Below are 14515 nucleotides of genomic sequence, written 5' to 3' on the forward strand. Positions count from 1 at the left end.
AGTGTAGGGGACTATGGTGCCCAGAGTCCATGTTGTTAGCCCTGTCTGCATAAGCTCTGTCTATACAAAACTCTTATTTATAAAGTTTGTTTCTTTATTGCCAACATCTATTCCTGGCACAGTAGACAATGGAACAGTTTTTGCTCAATTTAACATTATTTTTTAATTTCAAGGGAGCAGACGCTCGTTCATTTTAAGCGGGGTCTCTGCATTTTTTACATATTACAATGTCTCTAGTTGGCACGGAAAAAATGTGTGCTCTGCCCAGTTTTAATGTGATTCATATTCCACAGCTTATGTTGTAACAACAAGCAATGGTTGGAGGATCTGTTAGTGACATATTTTTTTTATTTTGAGTACACACTTGCCAACGTAATTTATGTGTTTTTCATATTTTATTGTGTTACAACATGTGATTAAGAATTCAGGAATATACACAAATGACAAAACAGATATTTTAGCAAGATAATACAATCAAGTCCAATTTCTCTTTTGGAAACATTCTATCCATGATACAGTAACATTCAGATAATCTAAAGGGAAATTAATTATTACAATTTCAGAACTAGTGATGTGCAGGATTATTCGTGTTTTCTGCTTATACTCAGATTGTCAGATGTACTATCCTGTGCATCTCCATACAATCTAACCTCTAAAAGTACTGCATACCCTGGTCAATACATGCTGATACTGCCCTAGTGCTCCCAACGTCATATTTCTGTAATCAGGTCATGAACATGTCAAGCCGTCGAAAATATTTGTGATAATCTGGAACTGGACTATTTTTTTACATGCTTTAAAGTTGATATATATTACCATAATAATCTGCCCTATTTAGGGGAAGCAAGATAAAGGGACAGACCCACTGTACTACTAGTCCAAAAATCACACAAAAAATATTGCGCCGTTTTGTCCACAGTATTCATAAGGTGGAGCTCATGAATTATGCATAGTCTGTTTTATTAGTTCATTAGTTATGAGTCACAGCCTGTATTATGAGTGCATTGGTTATGAGTCACAGCCTGTATTATGAATGTGTTGGTTTTGAATCACAGCCTGTATTATGAGTAATTTGGTTCTGAGTCACATCCTGTATTATAAATGTGTTGGTTATGAATCACAGCCTGTATTATGAGTACATTAGTTATAAGTCACAGCCTGTACTATGAATTCTTTGGTTTTAAATCAAAGCCTGTATTATGAGTAATTTAGTTATGATTGACAGCTTGTATTATGAGTAAATTGGATATGAGTCACAGCCTGTATTATAAGCGTTGGTTGTGAGTCACATCCTGTATTATGAATGCATGGTTAATGAGTCACAGTCTGTATTATGTATGCATTGGTTTTGAATCACAGCCTGTATTATGAGTAATTTGGTTATGACTAACAGCTTGTATTATGACTATGTTGGTTCTGAGTCACAGCCTGTCTTATGAATGTGTAGGTTATGAGTCACAGCCTGTATTATCAGTGCATTGGTTATGAATCACAGCTTGTATTATGAGTGTGTTATTTATGAGTAGCAGCTTGTATTACGAGTATGATGGTTATGATTCACAGCCTGTATTATGAATGTGTTGGTTATGAATCACAGCCTGTATTATCAGTGCATTGGTTACGAATCACAGCCTGTATTATGAGTAATTTGGTTATGAGTCACAGCCTGTATTATGAGTACATCAGTTATGAATCACAGCCTGTATTATGAATGCTTTGGTTTTGAATCACAGCCTGTATTATAAATCATTTTGTTATCAGTCACAAACTGTATTATCAGTGCATTGGTTATGAGTCACAGCCTGTATTATGAGTACATCAGCTATGACTCACAGTCTGTATTATGAACGCTTTGGTTTTGAATCACAGATTGTATTATGAGTAATTTAGTTATGAGTCACAGCCTGTATTATAAGTGTGTTGGTTATGAGTTGCAGCTTTTATTATGAATGTGTTGGTTATGAGTCACAGCCTGTATTATGATTCCATTGGATTTGAGTTACAGCCTGTATAATGAGTGTGTTAGTGACTAGTTACAGTCTGTATTAAAACTGTTTTGGTTATAAATATGTTTGTTACGAATCACAGCCTGTATTATATCAGTGTTTTATAATGTAAATGTTTGATTATAGAAAAACACAGTGCATCTTTTTTTACTCATGACATTGCCTAGAAAATAAAACTTGCACAATCGGAAGTGATGTGACTCCATTAACTGTTCTACATTTCACTGTTGCAACATCTAAATTCTAGCATTTTGGTTGACATTAACGCAATTCTTCATTAGATAACTGTTTTTGCCCTGCCATACCTCCAATCTGTCTGACTTCCGGCTTCTTTGGTTCAGGTCTTCGCAAATTCTTTGGTAATCTGTCATTTTCCAGATGCCATTTCTTTAAGCACTGGGGTTCATGGATGCGGATAGATTTTGATCCAAACTCCCGGCCACAAATGTAGCATACAACCGTTGGGGGTGGCTTTACAACTTGTGGCTGTGAACAGAATGGTTTGAGTAAAGATAACTAAGAATGACTGAAAACTGTAATTTTTGTACAAATTTTTATTATTTTTGCAATTTAGTCATATATTTTATACATACATACATACATTATTTAATTTTTTTTATATAGCGGTAACATATTCTGAAGCGCTATGCTAGAATGCAATCACTCACATCAGTCCCTGTCCTTTGTGCAGCTCACAATTGAATTTCTCTTTGTGCCTATCAGTATAGAAACCCTTAAATGGCAGAACCAGATGTTGCCCAAGTCAGATTCAAACATAGGAGCTCAGTGCTGTAAGGCACCAATGCTAATCACTCAGTCACTGTGCCTAGCAGATTTCTTATTGTAACTAGGAACATTTGTATATGACCAATGGTATTTTAATATTTATAGATAACCAACTATAATGAAAAAATATATATCTATTATGTTATGCTTATGTTGACAATTTTTTTAACCAAAGTCAGTATTTTTTTCTGCAGAATCAGTAGTATTAGCTGCTAGATACGCACTAGAGGTATACTGTCAGAGGGCACATAGATCAGACAGCTTTTATTTTCCCTGTGCCTTTCTATTGTTTCCCCTAAGAAACACCACAGGTCCTGTTCAGTTGCTTATTTGACCCTGCTCCATATAATTAATGTATTTTGCCACCAAAATTCTATTGTCAAAATTTGTTGTTTTTTTTACAGTTTTCCTGTCCTGACAACATTGAATGGGGTTTCCCAGTGTTTAAAAACCCTGTGTAGATGGTTTACCTGCAGTAAGATTTATCCCTTCGGCCCCATGCACATAAACATGCTTTTGCGACCGCAAATCCCCGGAAAATCCATGGGAGAATTGCGGCCCCATTCATTCCTATGCGACCATGCACACGACCGTGGTTTTCACGGTCCCTGCATGGCCCGGGAGCCTGGACCACAGAAAGAACGGGCATGCCTTATTACGGCCGTGTCCATGCTCATTGAAAATAATGGCCGCGGCCATGTCCATCGCCCTAGATTTGCGGGCATCTCGCATCTGACAGTCCACTCCCGGCCGACCCGAAAATCACGGCCGTGCACATGGGTACGGTCGTTTGCATGATGCCGAACTGATGTGCTGACTGCAGCTGCTATGTAATTCAGTCTCACATGAAGTCATATGATGGTGCTCCTGATAGTGTGACATTCTGTACACTGAACATGTGGATATCTCCCCCTCCCCCTCCCTGTAGTGCAGAACTTCACACATCACATAACGCTCATCTCCTTTGCTCCCTGGCTCTCCCCGTTCCCTTCTTGTCTCTGGAGGGATTCTGTTGCATTTTCTGGGCAGCAGATACTGATGAGATGTGTCTCAGTATCAGACAGTGAGTAATTACAGACAACCTTACACCTCGTAATAGAGGGACATGCAGGCAGCTTTTAAATACAGGAAACTCCTGTAAGACGGCAGAGGAATGATGGAATCTGTAGTGCTATAGATGGTAATCCCACCCACAGAAAGCCGTTGCAGCATTAAAAAAAGAGATGCTGTAAAGGGCTGGGTTAAATAGTGAATAATAATTTCTGGCATCGTCTGGTGAGCATTTTGACACATTTAGGTACTTTTCTGTCATTTACATCTAAGTTCTGAAAACCCCATTATGTATACTTTGAAGGTCAAAGGTCATTGTGAAGGCAGAAATCTCTCAATTGCTGAATATTTGAAGAGATCTCTAAAATCACTAAAATGCTCTCAGTACTATATAGAGGTCCATACAACATTATACTTGTTTGCTCCATATTCTCTCTATATTTTTCACTATACTGCTTCATGTATTATATAGATGCTGCAAGAAAATGTTTTTAACAATACCAGCCCCCATTTTCTGTATACAGTATTATATTATAGAAAATATTGTCGTGTTCAAAGTCAATAGAATTTTTGGTTTGTTTTAAGCAATATGGATACAAGCTGTAACGTCCGTGGTCGCTGACCACAAACTCCTTCCATCCAGTCGACGCCCTTCTCTCAAAAGATGTCTGCACATACGCCCATCCTCCTCCACAGTGACCACCAGGGTGCGCTCATGAGCTCAGTCCAGACCTGAGAAGCCAGAGCGCAAGCATGTTGGTGATTGAGCTAATTGGTCCAGAGCACCCTGGGCTATAAGAAGGTCCCAGCCCCATCCTCCCACGCCTGAGCTTTGTTGTTGTATTCCTAGTCTGTCTTGCAAATGGTCCCCTAGTTTTTCCTGCTCCCAGTGTTTCCTGTTCCTGTATCCTGTAACCTGTATCCTGATCTAGTGCCATGCTTAGCTGTAGCCGTGCTGTGCTGTATACCACGCCTGTCCTGCTTCTCCACGCCTGACGTCTACCTGCTGCCTAGTTCCTGCCAAACCTGCCTTGCTACTGTCCGAGCTGCCACAGGTACCCAATATAAACTATGGACTCTGACCTGCGCCCTGATGGCCAGCTGCCATACAGCCAAGGCGGTACGGCCCAGTGGGTCCACGAACCCTATGTGACACAAGCATTCGATTTCTAGAAGGTACAAGCTGTCATCATAATATTAGAATTAATTCTGTCCAGAAATAAAGATAGCAGGATGGCAACCGACTCCCTCAGCGATTTCTTGCAGAGGCATACAGAGGCTTTAACTGTAAAGGATCTGCCAGACACAGCTTCTGTGTCGACGCCCGTGGTTACTCAGTCTGCACCTGCTCCTAAGTCTGATCGAGTGACTCCTTCTTCTACCACTCAGGCTGGGAGGCTGAGGAGTGGGAGAGCCTATCACAGCCTGGCCAGACAGAGCTAGCTCACGCCCTCTGTCTATTTATACCTTCATTTCCTGCTTCTCCTTTGCCTGTGATTCTGCTTGTTTCCTGGCTCTGCTGCTGCTTGTACTATTTGTCCTCTGCTTCATATTGACCCTGGTTTTACTGACTACTCTCTTGCTCTGCGTTTGGTACCTCGTACACTCCTGGTTTGACTCGGCTCGTTCACTACTCTTGTAGCTCATGGTGTTGCCGTGGGCATCTGCCCCTTTTCCCTTAGCTTCTTTGTACCCTTGTCTGTCTGTCTGTTGTGCACATAGTGAGAGTAGGGACCGTCGCCCAGTTGTACGCCGTCGCCTAGGACGGGCCGTTGCAAGTAGGCAGGGACTGAGAGGCGGGTAGATTAGGGATCACCTGTCTGTCTCCCTACCCCGTCATTACATTAACTATAGGATTTGTTACAAATGTGGCAGAAAAAATACTGTGTCATGCTTCATCCAATGCTACTATGTCCATAATAGGGTGCTGTACGAATGCACCATTAGACGGCACATGGAGGACCTATGGCTCCATAGTTCAGAGCCTCAAGGACTCTGTGTTTTCTTTAAAGGCTCCATGCATACAGCTCTGCCATGTATATGATGTCAGAAGTGTTTTTAATCTATAATCATTATTATTAGCCTATAGAATTATGTGATACCAATAAGATTATATGCTCTCTCTTATTTACAGTGCATTTGCCAATATTAGTAAGCTAAAGTTATAAATACAGTATATCACATATATTTCCTTAAAGAAGAGTTCAGTTAGGCATGCCATTGATATTAATATATAAAGTACTTAAAGTGTTTGCCCTTTCAACACTGAGGCTTTTATTCTTTTAGTGCTAGAAGCTGAGGCCAGGGGAGGTCAGTCCATAACGTCAGGGGGCCCGTGTGAGGCGGCCAGTCGCTTCCAGTTCTTTCGAACCGGTTGTTAAAATGACAGCCGGTTCGCAGACCCGGGAGAAGAGGGATGTCAATTCGGTACTTACTGAATGCAATTGTATCTGCATCCTTGGGATGCGGATACAATTAAGCAGTCTAACGCGCTGGCGGGAGCAAGGGAGCCATAGGTTTCCTGCCCCACCAATCATAGCTTTGTATGATGTAGGTGGCTTGATGACATCATCAAACTGCATGCATCGCTCCGCCGGAGTAGGCCTGGCCAGAATTCATTCTTATTGAGCAGGATTTGCTGATGCTACATGAGTAACAAGTTAGCATGGGGAAGGGGAAAGTAAAGAACAGTGCAGTGCGTCGGGAACAAGGGGTTGGAGTAAGAATTAGTATGACATGAAAATAGTTGGGATAATAATCTACTCATGGACATGGACACATATAGCCCTACATGTAACTATTAGTAGCATGGCCTACCAATCAAAAATAAAAATGTTGCAACCGACAACAATAAGGAGAGGAGGTCAGATAGGTCATTGTGGCCACTGTTTAGTATAGCTATTCTTTGTTTTGCCTGGAATAGATCTTTAAATATCATACACAGTATTTCACATTGCTTTTACATTATCTGAAGCTAGAATCAAATTGTCCCTTTGGAAGTTAAAAGTTATTTAATGATTTCTTGGTCTCTTTACAAGAGTGATAGATCAAGTTTTGTAGGTATCCAGTTACCTCAACATAAGCATCAGTAACCAGAGTGTCTGATGCATTTGAGAATTTATAAAGTGTTAATAGTAAGATTGTGAGGAAAAGACAGATCAGATTTAATTGAGTAACATTCAGCCCACAACAGTTCTCCTGTAAATTAATTCCTTTAAAAAGTAAATCTAGCTACTCAGAGAAGAAATACACCACTATCTGGTGTTCAGGCCAGAAGAGAGTAAAAGTTCATACATTGATTATTCATTATATTCATTTTTTTTTTCTTCTCAATATGTAGATCAAAGGATAATTTCTGCAATGTTCCAAGAACGTGATCAAATCTTTTGTAAATTTCAGGAGATTTCTCTTGTTTAATGACCTCCTATGAAGGTCCATATTTGCACTTTCACCTACATTTGTCATGTAAGTGCAATTAAAACAGCCCCTTCCCTATCATAATACATTATTTCAGTTGACTGACTTTAAAATGTAACTTCATATTTAGGAATTACATTTTTACTTGAGGATGGATTTTTTTCACATAGGATATCCATATCAATAGAAAGCCCTGCTGGGACCACTGCATGCAGCTATTGGTAGACATTGTACAAAGTATGTTTCACTTTTTGTACAACAATCTCAAATTGGCATAGGAGGAGGGAGATACAAGCCAGTGTCCTATAGGTTGCTCACTTGTAACTTTCAGATTGTCACTAAAGTAGCACAAGAAATGTGGTGGAGGTTTCTATTGTAAAGTATGAGCACGTTGGCTGGCACCATTACAGGTGCACTTTTGCTAACCTTATTACAGGTGCTATGGCTGTGGCTACTACGGGGCACTGTGGCAGTATTATGTTGGCATACATAGCTGGCAATAGTATTTGGTCACTTGATTACATGGACATAGTCATGTGGTTCTTAGGAGTCCTGACTTTATTTGTCAAAATTGCCATTTATAATATGGTGTGTTCTTCTAAACATAATTTTAAGGTTATTTTTCTTAAATACTTACCTGCTAACTACAATAACTACTTTAATTAATCTTTAATGTGCAACACCCAAGACTATACTAACATAACGTCAACTGAAAACCAAGTTTTTAACATATTTTCCACCTTGACATCATCAACTTTTATGGAATTTCCAGAAGGACTTGGTACACCACTGCTGAATAGCAAAGTTGATATTTTGCACCTGAATTCCGCAAATGGATATATGAGAGGTGAATGAAGCTGTCCACAAATTTTGTCAGTAGATTCCGCTAATTTCAACTGAAATCAAGTTAATGTTTATAGTGTTGGCAGGTTGCTGGATCAGGCAGATTGGATTTCACTTGGTCAATCATAACTTTCACTTGGTCAAGGTAGGCAGTACCACAAATGTCATGCAGTCAGTCCATCTTCCCCAATTGTTCAATGTCTACATTATTAGGGGTTTAGGACAGATAACCTTTGGCTGAATGATTAATTCAGTCAAGTCTTCTCATGTCTACAGCCACTTGTACAAAGGTTGACATCCAGTTTAAAATAATGAAGAAATATAAAAGCTCTTTACTATCAGTCACTGTGTATAGATGACCACTACAGATAACACATCAGAGTTACTCTATACTACCTTCACTCTATTACTATATCATCATGCATCTAGAACTGCCTTTTATATCTTTACTAGAACATATTGTCATTTAGAATATGTCAAAAAAGTTTTAATTTCACTTTATCAAAACATTCTTAAACCTAAATAACTCTACTATAACAGTGCTGGCATAAATTAAGAGAGTGGAGATGAAGAGCAAAGACGAGAAAGAATTCCTATTCTAAACAATTCATCGGGTTCGCTTTAGAGCAATAACTAATAATAACTTCAAAATAAATTTTTTTAAATATTTTTGAGTAAACATGGGGTGCAGTATTTTTTTTCTTAATGTTCTTTCCATGACAGCGCTGCTGGTAGATCATTAGACCAAAAAAAAAGCAGATGACTTCCAAATATGTAAAAAATATCTAGGCATTGGCATCATTTTGCTAATCAGAGAGAGTTTTATTTAAGTCTTCCACTTTTCATCTCCCGTCAGAAGGCTTAAATGTTAATAAAGTTAGAACAGACTTGACCGAAGAGATGCATTTGAGATGTATACGTCATCCTGGTACACATCTGCTTCAAAGAGACAAAGAAGCTTCCTGAGATACATAAGAGATTAGAGTGTAAAGTGAGACTTAGAATAACAGAACAATCATAAAACACAGCAAATGTACTGAAAATAGTTAGCAGATGTTTATTGTGATCAGATAGGAAGAAGTTCAAAGGACAAAAGAAAACTGGTCTCCAACAATATATAAAATGAATTAGTGCGTATATTTTATAATTAGAGCAATTAAACATTGTTGCCTGCACTATAAATATTGCTGCCTGCATTATAAATGTACTTTGCATGATCCCCTTTTTCAACATACCAAGAACATCTTTCAGATTTCGTATGAGAAAAATAAACAGATTGGTAATTCACCTTTATAGGGTGATGTTCAAATAATGTTCAATGATCATATAATCTGGATTCTTAAAGAAATTAGAAATAATTCGAAATTAGAAATAATGGAGAAAATATTAAATGTGTTACCTTTTGATTCAGAACATCAGAATCCTTATTTGTGTACATCGGTTTATTACTTTGCATATTTTGACTTTTGTTGTTCGGACCTCCAGCTTTAGCTTTACAACTTTTTTGATGAACTATGAGACGGTCGCTTGCAAAAGTTCTCCCACAGTTTGAACATGGCAACAGTTGGTCTTTAAAACTCTGCCAAGAAGCTTCATTTTGTACTGCTTGACTTGCTCCTTTAGACAAATCCACTTGTGGTTTCTGAGGAACAGGTCTTCGTTGCCCTTTAGGTAACCTATCATTTTCTATTTTCCATTTTTCAAGGCACTTCGGTTCATGTATTGGGAGAGATTTAGTTCCAAACTCTCGTCCACATATGTAACAAATTAATGTCCTTGGCTTCACTGGAATGTGAGGATTCATAGCATTGGAAAACTCACTGGTTGTTTTAGATTCTGGCATAGAATTTGGATTTGTTAATGTCTTGTTAGCTGTGGAATGCTGAGATCCTAAACTCTTACCATTTGGTTTGCAACTTCTTTGGTGCACAAGAAGGCGATCTGGAAGAAATGTACGGCCACAATTCCCACATGGTAAAAGCTGTGATTGGGAACTTTGCCATGCGGCCTTATTTACTGCATCATCTGAGCCACAAACCTGAGGTTTTATTGGAGATGCTCTTCTGAGATGTTTTGGGAGACTTTCATTCTCTACGTGCCATTTTTCTAGGCATTTGGGTTCATGGATGGCAATTGACTTTGAACCAAATTCTCTGCCACAAATGTAGCAGACTTTAAAACCTGGTCTTCGAGGAGGAATAACTGGTCGTTTTTCTTCACTCTTTGACATGGTTTTTGTTGATCTTTTTACTAATATAGCTGTTTCTGGCCTGACAATTCTACGGATGTTAGATACTGACTTAACATAAGGTTCTTTTACAATCTTACTTGTTTCTGTGCTATTTGTCATTAGCTAAGTGTTGTTTTTTTAAATCAACTGAAGATTTCTTTCGTGGTCTAGATTTTTCAGCATTTTAGACTCTTTTTTTCAACTTGACTTCAGGTTTTGTTTACAATCTTATAGATGTTCCTACTTTGAATTTAATCTGAAATGTGACAGATAAAATTATTATTAATGGATAATACATTTTAATGAATAATCAATTTTAAAACTTTGTATTTTTGAGATAATTACTAACTACACACATATGTATGACACAGAGAAGACTACAAGTGGTGCTCTATTTGCCTAGCCCCAGCAATATGTCCTTCTAAGTTACTTAATTTGGTCACTTTAAGACTTCAGTGGGCTATGAAAAATATATTATATCAGAGGTCCAGCTTTCCTCTGCAATAAAGAAGATAAAAACGTAGAAAAAATTAATGGGTTTTTGTAAACAAATTTACAACTATCAATCCTCACAGTAAACATGTGTCCATTGCTTCAATACTTTTTGCATATTTTTAGACATAACACGACTGATAAATTAAATAACACTTAGCTTTGAACCAGGGTTCCAATTAGGTTTAAAGGGGTTGTTTGATTTAGAAATTTTTTTTTCAAATCTATTGGGGAATTCTGTTAATAAAGGGGGTCCCAAATTTAAGACCCTTTAAGCTAGAACAGAGAAAGGCTACAAATAGCATATTTCACTCTGAAGGACCCCATCATAGTCGCACATCACATTGACAGCCCAATGATTTTAATGAGAACTGTGCAATGCTTTAGATCCAGTGCCAGATTCACCACAGATTACAATTAATTGCTGTGGATTCCAGCACTAGAACACCCTGTGATCAACTTATAGTCAGGAAAACTTTCATTAAAAAAAAAGAAGGTATTGTCCAAAGACAACCCCTTTAAATAAGAATTGCGATAGTAGATTTAGCTTTAGTGCATATTTATTTATATTTAGTGGTTTAGGTGGCATTAGTGTTCGCAGGGTGCTGTCGCCATTTTTTGTCTGCTGTATTTCTGCAGTCACAGGTGTTCTTGCACCTGCATACATTTTGTATCATTTAGTTGGAATGTGCTGTTCAACTTTTTGTTGTGTTTATGTGATCCATATATGTGGGGTTAGTGACTGCCTCCACTTGTTGTTCTTGCACTCCTCCCATTCTGCCCTGGGTGATTTTAATCAGTTCAATGCTGGATCCTACCATCCCCAGGTATATATGTAGGCTTAGTCCCAGTTCTGGGTGTATGTGCAGCGTAGGTTCCCACCTTACAGAGGTCGCCTTGTCGTGGCAGGTGGGCTAACACTTTTTGATCAAAATGTGCACTAAGAACCTCCCTATTTGTAAGTAGATTTAGCTTTAGTGCATATTTATTTATATTTAGTGGTTTAGGTGGCATTAGTGTTCGCAGGGTGCTGTCGCCATTTTTTGTCTGCTGTATTTCTGCAGTCACAGGTGTTCTTGCACCTGCATACATTTTGTATCATTTAGTTGGAATGTGCTGTTCAACTTTTTGTTGTGTTTATGTGATCCATATATGTGGGGTTAGTGACTGCCTCCACTTGTTGTTCTTGCACTCCTCCCATTCTGCCCTGGGTGATTTTAATCAGTTCAATGCTGGATCCTACCATCCCCAGGTATATATGTAGGCTTAGTCCCAGTTCTGGGTGTATGTGCAGCGTAGGTTCCCACCTTACAGAGGTCGCCTTGTCGTGGCAGGTGGGCTAACACTTTTTGATCAAAATGTGCACTAAGAACCTCCCTATTTGTAAGTAGATTTAGCTTTAGTGCATATTTATTTATATTTAGTGGTTTAGGTGGCATTAGTGTTCGCAGGGTGCTGTCGCCATTTTTTGTCTGCTGTATTTCTGCAGTCACAGGTGTTCTTGCACCTGCATACATTTTGTATCATTTAGTTGGAATGTGCTGTTCAACTTTTTGTTGTGTTTATGTGATCCATATATGTGGGGTTAGTGACTGCCTCCACTTGTTGTTCTTGCACTCCTCCCATTCTGCCCTGGGTGATTTTAATCAGTTCAATGCTGGATCCTACCATCCCCAGGTATATATGTAGGCTTAGTCCCAGTTCTGGGTGTATGTGCAGCGTAGGTTCCCACCTTACAGAGGTCGCCTTGTCGTGGCAGGTGGGCTAACACTTTTTGATCAAAATGTGCACTAAGAACCTCCCTATTTGTAAGTAGATTTAGCTTTAGTGCATATTTATTTATATTTAGTGGTTTAGGTGGCATTAGTGTTCGCAGGGTGCTGTCGCCATTTTTTGTCTGCTGTATTTCTGCAGTCACAGGTGTTCTTGCACCTGCATACATTTTGTATCATTTAGTTGGAATGTGCTGTTCAACTTTTTGTTGTGTTTATGTGATCCATATATGTGGGGTTAGTGACTGCCTCCACTTGTTGTTCTTGCACTCCTCCCATTCTGCCCTGGGTGATTTTAATCAGTTCAATGCTGGATCCTACCATCCCCAGGTATATATGTAGGCTTAGTCCCAGTTCTGGGTGTATGTGCAGCGTAGGTTCCCACCTTACAGAGGTCGCCTTGTCGTGGCAGGTGGGCTAACACTTTTTGATCAAAATGTGCACTAAGAACCTCCCTATTTGTAAGTAGATTTAGCTTTAGTGCATATTTATTTATATTTAGTGGTTTAGGTGGCATTAGTGTTCGCAGGGTGCTGTCGCCATTTTTTGTCTGCTGTATTTCTGCAGTCACAGGTGTTCTTGCACCTGCATACATTTTGTATCATTTAGTTGGAATGTGCTGTTCAACTTTTTGTTGTGTTTATGTGATCCATATATGTGGGGTTAGTGACTGCCTCCACTTGTTGTTCTTGCACTCCTCCCATTCTGCCCTGGGTGATTTTAATCAGTTCAATGCTGGATCCTACCATCCCCAGGTATATATGTAGGCTTAGTCCCAGTTCTGGGTGTATGTGCAGCGTAGGTTCCCACCTTACAGAGGTCGCCTTGTCGTGGCAGGTGGGCTAACACTTTTTGATCAAAATGTGCACTAAGAACCTCCCTATTTGTAAGTAGATTTAGCTTTAGTGCATATTTATTTATATTTAGTGGTTTAGGTGGCATTAGTGTTCGCAGGGTGCTGTCGCCATTTTTTGTCTGCTGTATTTCTGCAGTCACAGGTGTTCTTGCACCTGCATACATTTTGTATCATTTAGTTGGAATGTGCTGTTCAACTTTTTGTTGTGTTTATGTGATCCATATATGTGGGGTTAGTGACTGCCTCCACTTGTTGTTCTTGCACTCCTCCCATTCTGCCCTGGGTGATTTTAATCAGTTCAATGCTGGATCCTACCATCCCCAGGTATATATGTAGGCTTAGTCCCAGTTCTGGGTGTATGTACAGCGTAGGTTCCCACCTTACAGAGGTCGCCTTGTCGTGGCAGGTGGGCTAACACTTTTTGATCAAAATGTGCACTAAGAACCTCCCTATTTGTAAGTAGATTTAGCTTTAGTGCATATTTATTTATATTTAGTGGTTTAGGTGGCATTAGTGTTCGCAGGGTGCTGTCGCCATTTTTTGTCTGCTGTATTTCTGCAGTCACAGGTGTTCTTGCACCTGCATACATTTTGTATCATTTAGTTGGAATGTGCTGTTCAACTTTTTGTTGTGTTTATGTGATCCATATATGTGGGGTTAGTGACTGCCTCCACTTGTTGTTCTTGCACTCCTCCCATTCTGCCCTGGGTGATTTTAATCAGTTCAATGCTGGATCCTACCATCCCCAGGTATATATGTAGGCTTAGTCCCAGTTCTGGGTGTATGTGCAGCGTAGGTTCCCACCTTACAGAGGTCGCCTTGTCGTGGCAGGTGGGCTAACACTTTTTGATCAAAATGTGCACTAAGAACCTCCCTATTTGTAAGTAGATTTAGCTTTAGTGCATATTTATTTATATTTAGTGGTTTAGGTGGCATTAGTGTTCGCAGGGTGCTGTCGCCATTTTTTGTCTGCTGTATTTCTGCAGTCACAGGTGTTCTTGCACCTGCATACATTTTGTATCATTTAGTTGGAATGTGCTGTTCAACTTTTTGTTGTGTTTAT

General features: G+C 39.2%; 1 protein-coding gene across 1 annotated transcript in view; it reads right to left on the bottom strand.

The window, feature by feature from the left end:
* Nucleotides 1–14515, bottom strand: part of LOC142744345 (zinc finger protein 474-like) — a 28980-nt gene that overhangs the window by 5768 nt on the left and 8697 nt on the right. Inside the window, exons 2-3 of the mRNA XM_075854803.1 lie at nt 9502–10588; nt 2312–2492 (exon numbers count right to left, since the gene is read on the bottom strand). Of these exons, the coding sequence (XP_075710918.1) occupies nt 2312–2492; nt 9502–10452 (1132 nt within the window). The 5' untranslated portion in view covers nt 10453–10588. The remainder of the gene's footprint in view (nt 1–2311; nt 2493–9501; nt 10589–14515) is intronic.

This window comes from Rhinoderma darwinii, chromosome 1 (genome assembly GCF_050947455.1).
Source record: "Rhinoderma darwinii isolate aRhiDar2 chromosome 1, aRhiDar2.hap1, whole genome shotgun sequence".
In the NCBI taxonomy this organism is placed as follows: Eukaryota; Metazoa; Chordata; class Amphibia; order Anura; family Rhinodermatidae; genus Rhinoderma; species Rhinoderma darwinii.